The sequence below is a fragment of the Macrobrachium rosenbergii genome, chromosome 18 (assembly GCF_040412425.1).
Source record: "Macrobrachium rosenbergii isolate ZJJX-2024 chromosome 18, ASM4041242v1, whole genome shotgun sequence".
Taxonomy (NCBI): domain Eukaryota; kingdom Metazoa; phylum Arthropoda; class Malacostraca; order Decapoda; family Palaemonidae; genus Macrobrachium; species Macrobrachium rosenbergii.
Genome location: NC_089758.1, coordinates 865,288 through 883,132, shown reverse-complemented (window position 1 = coordinate 883,132; position 17,845 = coordinate 865,288). Strand labels below are relative to the sequence as shown.

The following is a 17,845-nucleotide window of genomic DNA, read 5'->3' as shown; positions in this document are numbered from 1 at the left end:
TTGTATTGATATTTTTGAAAAATAATTTTTTATCAAGAAAATATTTGTATCATTTGTATTGTTCTGTACCTAAATATATTTACATTGCATCCATATAATATTGGAAAATGAATATTTACTTAACACTACATGTTTTTAATTATTGTACTTGATTTTTCTTTCAATTTTGTTCCATCTAAATTTAATACACATTTTTAAGTACAGAATCATACATCAGTTGCAACACCCACTATAAAATGAAAGTGTGTTACCATTTGGTATTTATTGATGGGATGAAACGTTCATATGGAATGTATGGTACATATTACAGGAAAAGGCAAGAAGTGACACACTAGATATTAGTGTAAAAGATTTGACCTTGAAATTGTCAGAAGCAAATACAGAATTGACTAAATGCCAAGAGAGTCTGAAGACCTCAGCTTTAGAAAATGCAGCTGAACTGGAAAAGGTACACTTTACTTTGGGTTCATTCTTGTTTTGTTTTGTTTTTGTATTTGTGTGAATTTAATGTTATTCTGGAAGCTGGGATTTTTACTGGGCTGTACCTTGGAAGTAGCTGTGACTGTGCATAAAGTATATGTTACGCTTGCATTGGTAAATTGAATACCTGTTTTAGGTTGCTGTTTGAATGCATGCATTAGTGCCAAATTTTTCTTTTCAACAAAAATCATGGTTGTGGGATTTCTGTAATTGTCAGTCATTTGTTTTGTACTGTACATGGTAAATAGTCATAAAGCCATTGCCTTTAAATTTTCTGGTAAGTGACGGTAAGAACTTTTTTATAAATCGTGTAAACTCTAAGAATTACCAAAAACCCATTTTTAAGAAGGCGATGCCTGTGTTGTTCAGCTTACAGTAAATATAATTGTTTTCCTCATCAACTCTTGGTATCTCTCCATTCTTTTAAGGTTTTACTGTATTGAACTTTTGTTCATTTTTACTACTTGACATCTTTGTACTGTATATCACTTTCTTCTTTACTATTTTTTCCAGCTTTCTCCTTATCTACTCATCTCATTTCTCTTCCTTCCTGTATACCTCAAGAAGTTACTGCTTTCCATATGGCCCAGTCATGGAGTTTTACAACACATACTTCATCTACCTCCATGGCTGTGCCAGAACATCCATCTTTGTCTCCAGGGAAAAATCAGCTGTCATACATGTCTTCTCCTGCACCACATTTACAAGCACTGAAAATCCCATAACATAGCTTTCAGTTTATTTATAGTTTTTTTCATTATAAATGCTGGGAATAGAGCAGTGGATTCTTTCCCTCTAGTCATTTTTGGTTTTCTGCATTATATGTGTATATATATATAATATATATTATAATTTAGCAAGAACTCACTAGCAAATTGCTTCCCCCCTTTTCCTTTTTTGTTGTTTTCATTTGCAACCGACGATCGATATTTAAATATTCCTTACGGTCAGAATACAGAAATTAAAGCAGTTAGAAATACTCCCTTTAAGTAGGTAATTCCTTTCGAGGTAAAGTAAATCTGTCTGAGTGCGTCTTCTTACAGGCAAAAAACCCCCTGTGGGCATCCAGCTGAACATGACTCAACTCCCCTGTGTGGAGCGTGCCCCCTGCACATAAGGAGAGATAAGCAGAAACCAAACCGGTTAAACTCTCACATGCGCTGGATTGGATGGAGTAAGGACCAGCCACATGCCCTGGCAGTGCCCTTAGCTAATACGTGGCCCTTTTCAAGTATGCTCTCCTCGTGCCCTTCGACCCGCAGTCGTGTTACGCTCCCCGTTGACCTGCCTGATGCCCACATGCCACGCGCAGCGCCGTGAAATTCCGCATTGCGCACTACGTGAAGCCCCTGCACCTAACCGTGAAGAACTGGCCCTCCGGAAATCATGGAGTCATCCGCGGACGCTTTCTGCGCTGGAACCAAATCTGCCTTGCGGTGAAGTGCTCTGGAACACCTCCATTCAGTCACGCTTTTGTCGTAACATTTACTTAATTTGAGAGCCAGTAATCACCGAATCTCTTGTCAAATGTCCGTGCTTCTCAGTGTTGGCGGTGCTAGCTATCATTAATTCGCCAGCCCCTTGGCACCCTCGGTGGCAATTCATTATTCGTATTTTCATTGCTGTATAATGTGCATATCTCTCATTTCAGAGGGACCCTATATCATGAGCTTCTTGGACTGTGTCGGGAATCCCCCAGTTTCATTCATCAGCCAGGCATCCCTCCAGGATCAGTAATCTACTTGCATTCCTCTTTCCCGTACTAATGTCATTTATGTAAATACACTCCTTCAAGTTTGCCCACGTCTTTACATAATATCTCCCTTTAGTGGAAAAGCCTTATGCTCATATGAAATTCCCCCTTTGTTTTCCACTTTTTTATGTTTTCCTGGACCCCCGAAGTCAGAATCACAAGGCTAAATTACCTTAAATTGTTGCTACCTGTCTCACAGAGAATATTTCAAACTAAATCACCAGGAAAAACGTAAAAAATGGCGACCTGGCCATATATCTCGTTTTGCAGTTGCAGTTCCCTTGTGTTGCTTTATTGCATTTGCAACTTGCCAGATCAGCTATTAGCAAAGCTAAGCTGGAGTGCGAACAGTCTGAACCTTTATTGTAAAACCAGCACACAGATCCGGAAATTCCACGTAAGTGGTGTGTTTATCTTAGCAAAACCTTTTTGTCGTGACTGTTCTAGGAATTAGAAAAGGGACATGTATTCACTGAGAGAAAGAACTGCCGTATTAGGTTCATTGGTGCATGCCTTTCCAGGATAGGTAGTTGGGAAAATAACCAGTCTAACCATCCTTTGTAGGAATAGTCACGAAATTCGCAATGTTAAAATCTTTGCCATATCTTTTGCTTGAGGAATAGTCACGAGAAATTCCTGTGTTAAAATCCTTGCCATATTCTTTGTAGAATAGTCGCGAAAGAGTGCGATCTGTGATAAATTTACTTCATTCCGGATTAGCGGGTGTTATTTAGCGTGAATAAATTCCCGTGGGACAAGGCAGAAGTCAGCTTGCGTGCTGAAATTCTCTCAGTGTAGTTAAATTCCGAGTTAGGTGTTAGGAAGCGAAATTTAAACTCCGCCTATAGGGAAAATTACTAAGTCGTTTATGCTGTTATCTTCTCATCCCGGGGAAATTCCCAGTCCCAGACAATCTATAAATAGGCGAGGTTCATTTCACACAAATTTGAAAATAACTCCAGTGATGGTCAGACATCCTGCACTGACCCCGCCCATGCCCGTGTGCCAATTTTTTTCTTTCCCCATTCATTTCCCAGCAAACATTTTTTTCTTTGGGTTTTTCCTGTTAGTAATTTCTAAGTCAATGGGATTGGATGCATTCTAAGTCCTAAGAGACTCCAACTAAAATTCTAAGTCATGCGTGTAGAATTCTCAACCATTTCCAAGTCCTAAGAGACTCCCAAAAAATTCTACGTTAGAAGTGAGAATTCCTAATTCTTCTTGAAGCAAAATCAAGTCCTTTTGAGACATTATATTAGTGTATTTCACACACATCTAAGCCCTTCACGGGACTGATCCTCTAGTTAAGTTAGAGCAACTCCTTAATTTCACCCTTCACAACCGGCCAAGTCCAAAAGCATAGCCAAAATCGAAAATGCGTCTTCGAGACACTTGTGCATTTGTTAGCCAAGAACAACCACGTCTTTCGAGACCTATTAATTTTAACAAAGTCTCCTCAGACTTATTGATCCACTGTCTTATTCAGATGATCCATTCTCTGCGGTCTGAGCGATTGGAGTGTTTCAGATTCCGCAATTGAGTCTTTTCCAGACCAACCTAGGTCTTTTCAGACATACCCATATAACCATTATTTCAAGATGGCTATACCCAGAGCCCAACAAAACAAGGACTTCCAAATTTACATGTCGCTGCATGGAAAGGACATGGGACTAACGGGGCAAGATCTGAAGAATGGTTCAGGCAGTGGGCGATGCCAAGGCGGAGAGAGAAGAGGCATTAGGGAGAGAGAAAGAAATTGCCCAAGAGCTTGAAGGGGAGAAAGAACAGGCGGAGAAAGAGAAGGAGCGTGAAGAGGAGAGAGAATGGCAGGAGAGAGAGGGCCCGCCCATGAGCTCCAGGCGTTAGAGCGACAGCCGCCACCCCCTCCTGCGGGGCGGGAATGAGTGCCTCAGCAAGCTCACTCGTTCATGCCAAAATATACAGAGTCCGAACCCGAAGTATGGCTTGAAAGGGCCGAACGAGTCCTGGAGTGCTGCGACCTCTCCCCCGCGGAACTCTCCCTAGTTCTCACTAAATTCCTGGGCGGAAAGGCCCTCGTTGCCTATCATGCCCTTTCAGCAGAAGATAGGGGAAACTGGGAAGCCGTACACCAAGCAGTTCTGGCGTCACGAGATTACCCCGGCGGTGGAGGCGTTGGAAGAGAAGCCCAGAAGCAGGCCAGACTTGGTCGATTAGGCGTACCATTCAGACGAGCATTAAGAAAATGGCGGCGATGCCGAAGGGAGCCATAAGCGCGCTGAGGTACTTTCGGCGGTTTAAATTCAAGCATTTCCTGCGCTACGCCCCTCCTGCCCTCACCACTCATATAGTGGAAAAAGCCCCAGCAACACTCGCCGAGTGTTGCCGAATAGCAGACGTGGGAAACCCACCACCCTCAAGAAGGATTCATGGGGCGGAAGATAAATCCCCCGATCCCTCCTCAGGATCAAATTCCCACAGAATGGGAACTCAGGCAAGCCCCTAACTTGCCATTATTGAAAGCGGAGCATTCCTCGAACAGTGCGAACAAGAACCGGCGCCTCTCTCTCCAGGAAAACACGCCCAATAACTCAGCCTGCCCTCCACAGGGCAGTCTTGAACTTCAGCCAGACTTTTTGCAGCGTGCGAGGTTTATGGCCATTCTCCCACATGGTAAATGCCCGAGCAATAATAAATCAAATACTCCCACAAATGCCTTGGCCGTCACAGATCCCAAGTCATTAGGCCCTCCCGCCGAAGGGCCCATATACGTGACCCCTCCACGAAGTAGCCACCCCGCGCGCCGAGTCACTGCATTCGAGGACTCGGGCGCGCAAATCTCCCTCATCCGAAGGGACAGAGTTCCCTATGGGCCTCGATCAATGGGCAGCGGCTTCAAATCACGATCGAGGGAATAAATCAATTTAAAATGATACTCACGGTCCAATTGAGGTACAAGACCTCACCAATCAAAAATTTGCAATCTTGCAGTATTAAGCCATCTCCCTGGAAGCTATGGCGTCATCCTGGGACAGGACTTTCCAGTCCCCACAGAAATCCACGACAATCTGGGGGTCCACATTCCCGAATCATTCCTTGGCGTGAGTAATCTCTCCCACTTCTCCCTCAGTCAAGACTGGCGCCCCCTGGGCACCCAGGAGGGCGTGCAGTCCCACCAGTGCCACCTGGTGCAGTGCAGTGGCCCCTCGATGAGTTCCCAATCCAATTCCAGTGCCGGCCTGCCTCGGTGCCAGTGCCAGGGCCCCAATAAGATCTCCCTTCCGGAGATGCCAAATTCCTGCTGGTGCCACTTGCATGCCCCGAGCAGTGCCAAGCTTCGCCGTCCTGACCGACAAGCCCAAGAAACCTCTGATAGTGCCTGACTGTGCCCTAGTGCCAGAGCCAGAGCACTACTCCGATCTCCATTCACGGGATCCAACTCAGGACCCCTCTCTTCCCGACTGGCACGCTACCAGCGTCATTAAGAGTGATTCCTCTCGACCACAGCGAGCTCACCTGCAGGTGCGACCTGCGTAACCCGTGCCTGAGCTGGTCATGCGTTGCCTGCCGAGCCACTCACCCCACCGCCCTGATGCCTCCTCTCTGCCTCAGTCCGTCGCGGCCCGCCAATTGCAAGTCAGGATTACGCGCATCTCACTTGGCGATGAACTGCAAGAGCTGCAGCGGATCATGGTGAACCAACACGGAAACCTCCTGCGTCAGCTGTCGCAGCAACAGGCCAGTGGCACTCCGTTACCTCCCTCCGGTCTCGGGCCTCTGCTTCCCCGGCCGGGGGCGACTGTCCCATAAGAAAGGTTCGGTAAATTACCCACGGGCGTGAGAATTTCAGGTAGTTCTAAAGAGCTCCAGGCTCCCCTGGCACCCCGTGCCACCATTTCATTTTTCGAAGGTCTTGGCACCTCTAATCCAGAAGGGGATGTCAGGTCCTCCGTTATCTTCTTCCGTTCCTCAGGAACTTCTATCTCTTATCACCCTCTATTAATCTTTCCTTAAATTATCACCACAAGGAGGCAATTGTCACGGGATACCATTCCCCACACAATGTATAAATCATTGAGAATAACAAGTGAGAAGTACTTGCGCCCATGCGCCCATACCTTGGCACGGAGTGCGTGTCATCTTCCTGGAAGATCCCATGCCAGGTGCACTTTCGCCCTGGGACTGAAGTGATAGTCCGGGGAGTAATTTATAGGCGAAGGAGGATAAATTCCCGCCTAACACAATAAAACCCTCACTCTTTTTCCCTTAGCTCTACTGCCAACATCATTTACTCCCTTTTAGTTATTTATTTATCTTTCCTTTTAATGAATCGTGAGTCATAGACTCATGCCAGCCAGTTTAAATGCCCCTTTAGTAGCTCCAAGAGAGCGATGTTCCGCCTTCCATATGCGACCACGTTTTCATCACGCTCGCTATCTTATTAATTTCCTTTTGTTATTATTATTCCTTTCCCCCTCCCTTCCTTCTAAGAACTCTGTTTGTCCTAGACCCCACGTCTTTTGTCTGCTCACCCAGTCACAACATTAGTGCTCGGTGTGGGCAGTGGGCGCCTCATTGCGCAGTTTAAGGTTAGCGAATTAAAACTACATGAATCTCTCGCATACAACTGTCAAAATCCTGTGTGAGCGACCGTAACTGCGTTGAACTTTATTAGCTAAGCAATTACCAATGCGAATATGTATAGTCATTTACAAAAAATAAACGCTGTTTTTTCATTTACACAGCCTCTTCAAGGCAGACTGTACTAACTGCATGCATTTAATCTAAAATTAAGTAACCATGTGTTTTAATTCTTGAACAATAACCTTTCTCTTCATTCGTTTGCTATAGCCTCGTATACTTGGTCTTATAATCCTAATTAATTCACATTGTTCGAGTCACTTTATAAAGTTATCAATGTGTAGCAAATCAGTATTACTCGTTTGCTGAAGTATTACATTACCTTGTGTCCTGTTAAAGAAATTTGTCCCAGTGTGTTGTATTAAAGTAATGTCACAGTTTTCATAAATCCTTAGTAGTAAAGTTCATTGCAAAGCAGGGTGTAGAGTAGCAGTAAAGCATTTGCAGCTCATTCTTGTGTCTTGATGTAAACACGAAGAAAGGTGTGTACATCATCTTGTATGGGAGGTATCATAATTAGCAAGAACTAAGTAGCAAGTGCTTCCCCTTTTTCCTTTTTTGTTGTTTTCATTTTTACTGTGTGATCGATGTTTCAAATATTTTACTTGCGGTCAGAATTACAAGAAGATTAAAGCAGTTGAAGGCCTCCTTCAAGTAGGTAATTCCTTCGAGGCAAGAAGTAAATCTGTCTGGTGCGTCTTCTTACAGGCAAAACCCCTGCGGGCATCAGCTGAACATGACTTAACTCCTATGTTATTGGAGCGTGCCCCCTGCCCCATAGGAAGGAGATAAAAGCAGAAACCAAACCGAGGTTCGCTCTCCCCGTAATGCGCTGGATTGGATGAGTGAGACCAAGCCATGCCCCTGGCAGTGCCCTTAGCTAACACGTGGCCCTTTTCAAAGTACTTTCTCCTCGTGCCCTTCGACCGCGAGCCACGTGTTCGCTCCACCGTTGACCTGCCTGATGCCCACATGCCATTGCCTGGCCCTTCGTGAAATTCCCACGCATTGCCCTTTTACGTGAAGCCCCCGTACCCTAACACGTGGAAGAACTCGCCCTCGGAAATCACAAGTCATCCACGGACCGCTTTCTGCGCTGGAACCAAATCTGCCTTAAGGTAAAGTGCTCTGGAAGACCTCCATTCAGTCACGCTTTTGTCTCGTAACATTTACTTAATTTGAGATGCCAGTAATCACCGAATCTCTTGTCAAATGTCCGTGCTCCTCGAGTGTTGGCAGTGCTAAGCTATCATTAATTCATCGAAGCCCCTTGGCACCCTCAGTGCAGCTTCGAATTCATTATTCTTTTGTCTATTTTCATTACTGGCGTATAATGTGCATATCTCTCATTTCAGAGGGACCCTATACCGTGGAAGCTTCTTGGACTGTGTCGGGAATCCCCCAGTTTCATTCATCCTGTAGGCATCCCCTCCAGGATCAATAATCTACTTGCATTCCTCTTTCCCGTACTAATGTCATTTATGTAAATACACTCCTTCAAGTTTGCCCACGTGTTTACGTAATATCTCCCTTTAGTGGAAGAGCCTTATGCTCATGTGAAATTCCCCCTTTATTTTCCACTTTTTTGTTTTCCTGGACCCCCGAAGTCAGAATCACAAGGCTAAATTACCTTAAATTGTTGCTACCTGTCTCACAGAGGAATATTTCAAACTAAATGCATAGGAAAAACGTAAAAATATAATTATATATATATATATATATATATATATATATATATATATATATATATATATATATATATATATATATACTATACCTATATATATATATATATATATATATACAGTATATATATATATATATAGATAGACACTACAATTTACTTTTCAGAATACGAACAAACTGGGTTACAAGTTAAAATTGTGTTCAGAATGCTCCCCTTTGGCACCTGTGAGTTCAAATTTTGCTTCAGTTGCCTATTCTGCTAGTAAAAATTTTTGCAAATAACAGAAGAACATGAGGAAGAAGAACCTGCTTCTTTAACCCTTTCCATGATTCTCCTGATATTTTCATGTCTTCTACAGCTTATTGTGGAATCCGAACCACATTATAGCGAGAAATGAATTTCTATCACCAGAAATAGATTCCTCTAACTCTTCATCAGCCAGCCCGAGGAATCGAACTCCAGCCATAATGATTCAGTCACAGCTCTATAACTCACCCAATGAAGAGAGCTTAGGATGATGTATATATATATATATATATATATATATATATATATATATATATATATATATATATATATATATATATATATATATCTCTATGCTATATTCTATATGTGGCTTGATTTAGCTAGTGCGTCACTGTAGTCCTGATTCCTGCGTCCGTGCGCTGGTTAGATCCACGGGGCGGTGGACTTATTATCAACTTAAAAAAATTCCCCTTCGGTAACATATATGAAAATATATTATTTCCGAGGTAGAGTGAATTGGATATTAAAGGACGTTTGTAGCTTTCTGATTGTATATGAATCACGGTGATGTGATAAATAGTCATATATATATATATATATATATATATATATATATATATATATTAATATTTATGGTTATAGTATTAACCTGGTAGGGAGTAAGAGTAGGAGTTGCCATTGTATACCAGTAGAGATTTTTGCACGTATATTTATCTGGATTTTGCCCTTATCTGGCACAGCTATGGCACTATTAATCCAAACAATCAAGATTATTATATATATATGTATATGTATATACAGGCAGTCCCCAGTTATTGGAGGGGTTCCGTTCCATACAGCGTGACGATAACCAAAAATCGCCGACAACCGAAAATCAGCGTTGATAGCGCTGATCCTCGGTCATCAGCGCCAATGACCGGGAATCGGTGTCGAAAATCGGGTTATCATCGTCGCTAAACAAGCACCGTAAAACTGGATCGCCGATAACCGAGGCCACTGATAACCGGGGACTGCCTTTATTATATATATCATATATATATTGTCACAATGCGTATCAAGTACCTGGTTATTACACAACTAATCTCAAAATTCAAAAATATACCTCACTTCAGTCAGATACCTGAACTCTCATAACATTAATTATTACGACTGAGTACTCTAAAGGTAACAGTGATCCCTTAAGAAAAAACTTATTTATTACTTGAAAAATCAAACTAAGTCAATCAGAATATGTGTGAGGTATCAAAAATTAAACTAGAAATATTCAAGAGTAGAAGGGCATCACTCCATCAAAAAAAAAACTCTTAACTGTTCCTGGTCTTTACATTCACTTAAAAAGCAAAACTAAAAAGAACAACATGCTTATCACTTTGCTTATGCGCACACAATCAATCCTATTCACTGGTGATCAATAAATGAAAGACTGTTTTTCTAAAAATGTTAAATACAAAAATATATTTTTAAATTCAAAGTTTATAATTAGAATTCACAATTAATTAGAATTCACAATCTGAAAAATTATTTTTTACTTGAAAATAACACAACACTTAATTAATTCTTAAATTAAATTATGAAACAAAACAAATTCACAAAAACTTTATCAGGAATTTAAATTAATCAAGCAAAATTTACACTATCAAGAATTACTCAAGATTTATAAAGAAAATCTTAGAAAATGAAATATTAAATTAAGTATGCAATGTTAAATTACCAAGAAATATTTAAAATGCTAAATCAAATAAATGTTACATCACAAACATAAAAATGTGAAAATATAAAAAAGATTGTAAATAGAAAAACACAATACACATAAGATTTATCAATACTGATTTCACTCGGTCAAAATTTCCTAACATCATACCATGGTATTAATAAGTAAAATTCACGTTACCTTGCACAAACTTGTGAAAATCTCTGTAAATCACTTGCTGCAGCTGCGTTACCACAATACACACTTTTCTACCAGGCGCCGTTACAAACTAAATAACACTACTAAATTCAGCTAATACGAGACCACAAAACACTACGTTAAAAGTAATCTCTTTCTAAGAACGAGAGAGAGAGAGGGAACCAAATGAACTGGTCTCAGAAATCAGAATGAAACAGAATTTAGAATTCCAGTAACATTGAAACAATTACATGATGTCATTAAGCATTTTGGTGTGAGATACAAAAGTTCTAGAAGCAGGAGGTGGCGTCATTGAAAGCATTTTGGGTGTGAGATACAATGGAGCTTCTAGAAAGTTCGTCATCAGCAAAATGTTTGAAAAGTGGCGTGCGTGACTCGAACAATGCATGTAACATGAAATCACTGCGTTTGAGCAGTATGAGACAAATCGGCGGCATTTGTTGTCAAACCTGTCGTCACGACCCAAAACAAGTCTTTGCTGGACAAACACGTGTTCATATACTACGCTTTTACCAAGAAAGATATTATTCATTCTAAACTACGTTACTATTAAAATTGTATTATAGTCGAGCCAAACGAAAGTGGCGCGTGAGAGGTTTCCATCCAATGCATCGTATCAACATTAAAAATTTCGGACATCAGACCTTAAAGACTGCTCAGTGAGGATACGAGCGAGCAATCTGACCGGCTTATTACCTGCGGATTAACTGATTTAGCGGCGTCAGGCAAAAAAAAAATTAATCTTGTTCTTGTCTGAGAGGGTTTGATAAATCTGTAACCACATGTCAAGTTACAATGTTGTCTTTTCATATAAATAAACTACATTGACAATTAAGGTTCCCTCGAGGATTGGAGCCAATATGTTATTTAGATCAAATCTTTGGTATGATGGCTGAAATATTAATATAACAGTACCATGTTACAGGAAAATGGAAAATCTTGGAGATGTACAGAGATTTTGAAAATTCCATATATAAATTTGGAAAGAACAGCGAAAGTGGGTTTCCATTGCTATATCAACGTTTGTTTAAAAATATTCCTCATTGAAAATAAAGTTTATGCAATTCATCTTTAAGGTATTCCAATACCGAGAGTCAATGGGCAGTTTATATATATATATATATATATATATATATATATATATATATATATATATATATATATATATATATATATATATATATATATATATATATATATATATATATATATATATATATATATATATGCTCTTTCTATCTTTTATGAAGAGGGAGAAACAATCCTATAGAAGACATGTGGGTCTTAAGGGTAAATGTATTTTTGAAGGAAGAAAACACTCATAATCTATTAAAGCATTCCCTGTGTGGCTCTGATTGACCTGGGATCATAATTCTTCCAAGGTTCCTATTTTTTTCTGATACCACCTGGAAAAAGAACGGAAAATATCCGGGTTATGACCCAGTGGAACCCTCCCACGCCCCAGATCATAATGCATCTTCAGTTTCAAGGACTTCTCTAAACCTTGCGCTCTCCAGGTAAAATGGGCTCAGACTCTTTAGATTTCACCGATACATTCCAGTCTCTCATAGCGCCCTTTTGTTTGGCTCAACTATAACAATTCTAAATTACGCTATTAAGTTATTCAATCATTAGTTCTTTTGAGATCTGATGCCAAACTAAATATGATACTTCAACAATCATTATCATTACACAAAAAACATGAAAAAAAAGTAAATATGTCAAAGTATAGGAGGATATCGTATTACAAGACAACATCACATGAAATATATATATATATATATATATATATATATATATATATATATATATATATATATATATATATATATATATATATATATATATTATATATATATATATAATATATATATATATATATATATTCACAGATAAAGGAAAAACTAGATATATATATATATATATATATATATATATATATATATATATATATATATATATATATATATATATATGCTATATATTTAACTATATATATATATATATATATATATATATATATATATATATATATATATATATATATATGCCACACACAGGTAAAGGAAAAACCAGATAAATATAAGTAAAAATCTCTACTGGTATAAAATGGCAGCTCCGTACTCTTACTCCCATACCATGTTAATACCACATAACCATAAATACTCAGTATGTATACATACAACAACCATCAAACTTTAAATTGATAACTGTATGCAAAAGGCAATTATCTACCTTTTCCCCTTGTATGTAACAAACTTTACCGTGTAAGTACACTTTAAAGAAAAAGCAACCCCTTCTTTTTCTGTGTCTCATAAATGACACAGTTTGGTAGGTAGGTAGTGTGCTTGTGTTTACCCACAGTCTACCATGGTTTTATCACCACTATTGTATTTTTATACAGCAACTGTCTTATCAGTTGTTACCATATTGTATTACCGTACACGAGATACAAAATGTGTGCAAACTATTGGCCTGGCTTGGTTGTTACTATGTCTATTTGCATAAGTCAAATAGGCTATTACAGCTGTATTTAAGATAACCATAATGGTAAATAAACTGATATTTTGCATACTGAATGCATTTTGACTGTATTATTATCATGTATCATCATAGTAATTTAGAAAATCTGACCATCCCCATAGGCATTTAAGTAGGCTAGGCTGAATGAGGCTTACTACCAAAACAATGAGGAGAATAATTTTTTAGTTGGTAAAAGAATTGGATTGTTATTGGAAATTAATGTTTTTATTTTCATACTTAAAATTAATGTAAAACAGGTATACAAATTTAAACTATTATATTATATGTTAAACTAAAATCCATCAAAATTGCAAAACTAATGTTTCCCGATTCAGTTGTTTATGTCAGTTCTTTGGTAAGTTGTGGTCATTCAACAGTAAGTGGTTGTTAATTATAAGAGAAGGTTGTGAATTGTTATGTAAGCCATAAGTTTGTTAATCTTAATTGAAAACGTAGCCTAGTACAATCTGCCCAAAATGAAATTCACTCAACAAACATAGCATATATATATATATATATATATATATATATATATATATATATATATATATATTTATATATATATATATATATGTATTATATATGTATTATATATATACAGGCAGTCCCCGGTTATCGGAGGGGGATACGTACCACAACCACCCACGAATACTTAAAACCCCCTCCAAAAACACTTATATCTAACTGCCTATCTTGAAAGTTCAAAAACCAAATGTATACTTGAAGTACCATCCTGTGAATAATTTATAGATAGGCTCTACAGAAAAATCTGCGATAGGTGAGTCTATGAATTGTGAGTCCACGAATAGCTGGGGCCAACTGTGTGTGTGTATATAATATATATATATATATATATATATATATATATATATATATAACTATATATATATATATATATATGTATATATATGTATATATATATATGCTATATATATATATATATATATATATATATATATATATATATATATATATATATATATATATATATATATATATATATACAGGTTAACCATCACTAATCCGACAATCCAGTAGTCGAGACAATCAATCCGGCACAAATTTCGGCTAGAGTAATTTCTAATGTTTCTGCACTAATTTCAAATTTCCCGAATTAGCTGCTCTAACTTCTCTTGACGCTTTGATTGGTGGCACAGTGTGCTGCATCCAACAAACTGGTAGCCTAGCCTACATTATACTGAACTCTATTCACATATTAACAGTATTATACAAACATCAACATAACGAATGTGCATCTTTTTCATGGATCTTTTCAAAAGTTATGCTTTACTACATTGCTTCCAATTGCGTATATTCTCATATTGCTTTTGTATTATAAATTGCGATCAATGTTTTGTTATGGGAATCAACATCACGGTGTTTATTTCGCCGCATTTAACTAAGTTCAAAGTGCTTTTCTTGCTTCTAGTTAGTGTAAATGAATATGAATACTTTATTTATTTGGGACAAGGATATTTTTCGTTATACGAAGTGTTTTTAAGTCGAAATATAACTTAAATATGTCTCTATGTGAAATTAATTTAGCTATTTTTTCATTATTATATGACGTTTGCGGGAATCGCAGCTGGCTGTTTTGGGGGCATGTTTGTAATAAAATAAATCAAGATTCCAGTTGCTTTATTTTCTCTTGATTTCATCATAATACAAGCTTCGTATTTATCTTTTATCAGCGTGAAAACAATGAGTAAGTGTATTCTTTCATGCCCAGTAGTTTCTGATTAAAATACGTTCTCTCCAGTTTTATTTACGGTCGAGTTTCATCCATGTTGCCAATGCACGATAATTTATAGTCATTAGCAGCTTGAACATTGTTTTCTCAGCTTCAGCTACAACTTGCAGCTTAAAGCTACTGTAGCAGTATATTTCCCGCCGATCTTTTCTCCAGCGAATAAAGGGGAATAGTGCAAAAATATATCAATCATATTGTACAGTACTTACGTCATTTGTAACATAACTACAGTAATTGTGTAACACCTGCGATGGTTGAAGAAGGAGAGAGAGAGAGAAATCACGCCTGAAATGGTGTTATCAAACTCGTTATCACTCATCGATTTGTTATTCATTGTTCATGCTTTTAGCTGCATTTCTGGCAAAATGCATTACCTACTAGCCTCACAACATCTGGATGAGATCAGGATGGGAAAGTCAGCTCCTGCATGAATAGATCATATAAGCTGCCTGTGCCCTGCGTGAAATAAAAATATTTCTAAATATTTTAGTATTCGGTGATAATTGCTAACCCCATCGTAAACTCAAAATATTGTAAGTCGAATTATCGTAACTCGAGCACTACCTGTATTTGATAATTGTCTTTTCTTTATTAACCAACTTGTGCTGATTTATGGGATATTTTAATTCTAAGATGAGGTGCTTAGTTACTGGGTTTCGTGTATTCTAGCCTAATAAATGGCTAATCTGGCACCCCCCAGGTCCCAACGATGCCGGATTAGTGATGAAAGTCAACACCTATATATATATATATATATATATATATATATATATATATATATATATATATATATATATATATATATATATATATATATACTTATATATATATATATATATATATATATATATATATATATATATTATATATGTATATATTATATATATATATATATATATATATATTATAACTATGTATATATTATATATATATATATATATACAATGGTCCCGGTTTCACGGCGGGGTTCGTTCTTGCGCGTCGTAACCCGAAAATCGTCGTGGCGGAACATGCGTCAATCGTCAAAAATCATAAGAAAACCTTACTTTGCAATGCTGGGTGCATTGAAAACGATGTAAACTGCATTATTATTGAGTTTTACATAAAAAAACCTTCCAAGTTATGATTATTCTGCCATTTTGGGCCATATTTCTTCCGTCCGGATGGCGTATGGCGGCGTCGTAACCCACGGAACATGCGTCGTCAAGCAGAAATAATTTCATGATGAATATATTTGAAAAACGTCGTAACCTCGGGCATTAAATGCTTGAATTAAATCGTAAACCGGGGACTGCCTGTATATATATATATATATATATATATATATATATATATATATATATATATATATATATATATATATATATATATATATAAAATCCTCAATATATGAGATATATATTTATTTATATATATTTGTGTATGAATAAAGTTACACAGTTTATAATTGTCCTTTTCTGCTATGATGGAAAGTAGAATGATTTTTTTTTTTATTCTTTAAGGCTCAAGATGAGGCTGCAGCCGCAAGAAGAGAGAAGATGGCAATTGCAAAGCCAAAAATAGAACCGGGGATGATGAATATTCCAGGTATTGAACACAAAGGTAAGGCAGGTTCTCCAAGTAGATATTCTTCGTGCATTTCCAACTAGTTGACTTGTATCTTGAGAGTAGAGATAAGGTGTTTTCAAGTTGTTAGCTAATAGATGTTTTACTTAGAACAAATTTGGAACAATGCATTTACAATAAGAGTACAAAGTATGATATTTTGTCAGTATATAGAAATGATTGATTAATTTGATCAAATATACGATATACATACATTAACAACCACAACATAATCCAAATTTATGGTTCCTCACTCACTTTTGGATAGATTTGCATCATCACATCTACGGTTTTAGAGTGAGGGTGTGAAACACACTACCATGGGGTTGATATTAAACTTCATTCTGTATACAGTAAAGCCCCCGTATTCAAGGGGGATGTGTACCGCAACCCCTGCGAATAGCTAAAATCCACGAATACTCAAAACCCCCTCTAAAAACACTTAGAACTGCCTATTTTGATGGTTTAAACACAGAAAAACCCTCTAAAAATGCTTATACCTGAGTATTTTAATAGTTTTATCACAAAAAGTGCATGTAGTCATGAAAATACAGTAAATAGTGAATATTTCTTAGTGAAAAATACCACGAATGGGGCGAATTTTCTGCGAATAATGGTGGGTCATTCCACAGGAGAATGCATTGAGTCTGAGATCTTGAGAAGCGCCAAATGCGGCGGCGTTTACTGTAGTGTGAATTTCACCATGGGGTAGAGACTTCACTCATCTAATTCCGCGACATTCAAGACCTGTTGTGATAACCTTATCCAAAAAATGTGATGACGTTATTGTTATTATTATTATTATTATTATTATTATTATTATTATTGAATATTATTGCTGCTTCAGCTGCATTTATTTTGTAGAAGACTTTTTCTATTTTCCTTATTGCGGACTTCTCTTCAGTGGAGGTGCGTGCTAACAGCTCGCCTATATCTGTCATTTCATGGGGAAAGTCAAAATCTGATTCTGCTTCTTTATATATTCTATACAGTTGGTTCTATACAGTTGTTGCGGCAGCGTTCGACCAGACTCTTCTGTCATTCTCAGCGAGAGCTATTAGAGGACTGGCAGATTGCATAGGTCCTTCTGAATTTATACGAATGAGCGGGGTCATGGATGGCCAATTCTGATTGGTTGCAGTCAGCGAACTTCAAGCCAAATTTCTGCGTGGCTTCGATCACAACAGATCTTCGCAACCTGGGAATGTCATTCATTCAAGCGTTCGATGGCCTGCCGTTGCGTGATGTCATGCGGCTGACATCATCGTT

The 17,845-nt window shown here is 37.8% G+C and overlaps 1 protein-coding gene across 14 annotated transcripts in view; it reads left to right on the top strand.

The window, feature by feature from the left end:
- The window catches only part of LOC136848008 (protein GOLM2-like), a 147,509-nt gene that overhangs the window by 65,390 nt on the left and 64,274 nt on the right, over nt 1-17,845 (top strand). For 10 of the 14 annotated variants that reach the window (XM_067120033.1, XM_067120025.1, XM_067120030.1 and 7 more), the window contains 2 exons: nt 311-448; nt 16,474-16,573. In XM_067120033.1, coding sequence (XP_066976134.1) covers nt 311-448; nt 16,474-16,573 — 238 coding nt within the window. The remainder of the gene's footprint in view (nt 1-310; nt 449-16,473; nt 16,574-17,845) is intronic. The other 4 variants (XM_067120020.1, XM_067120031.1, XM_067120028.1 and 1 more) reach the window with 1 other exon arrangement.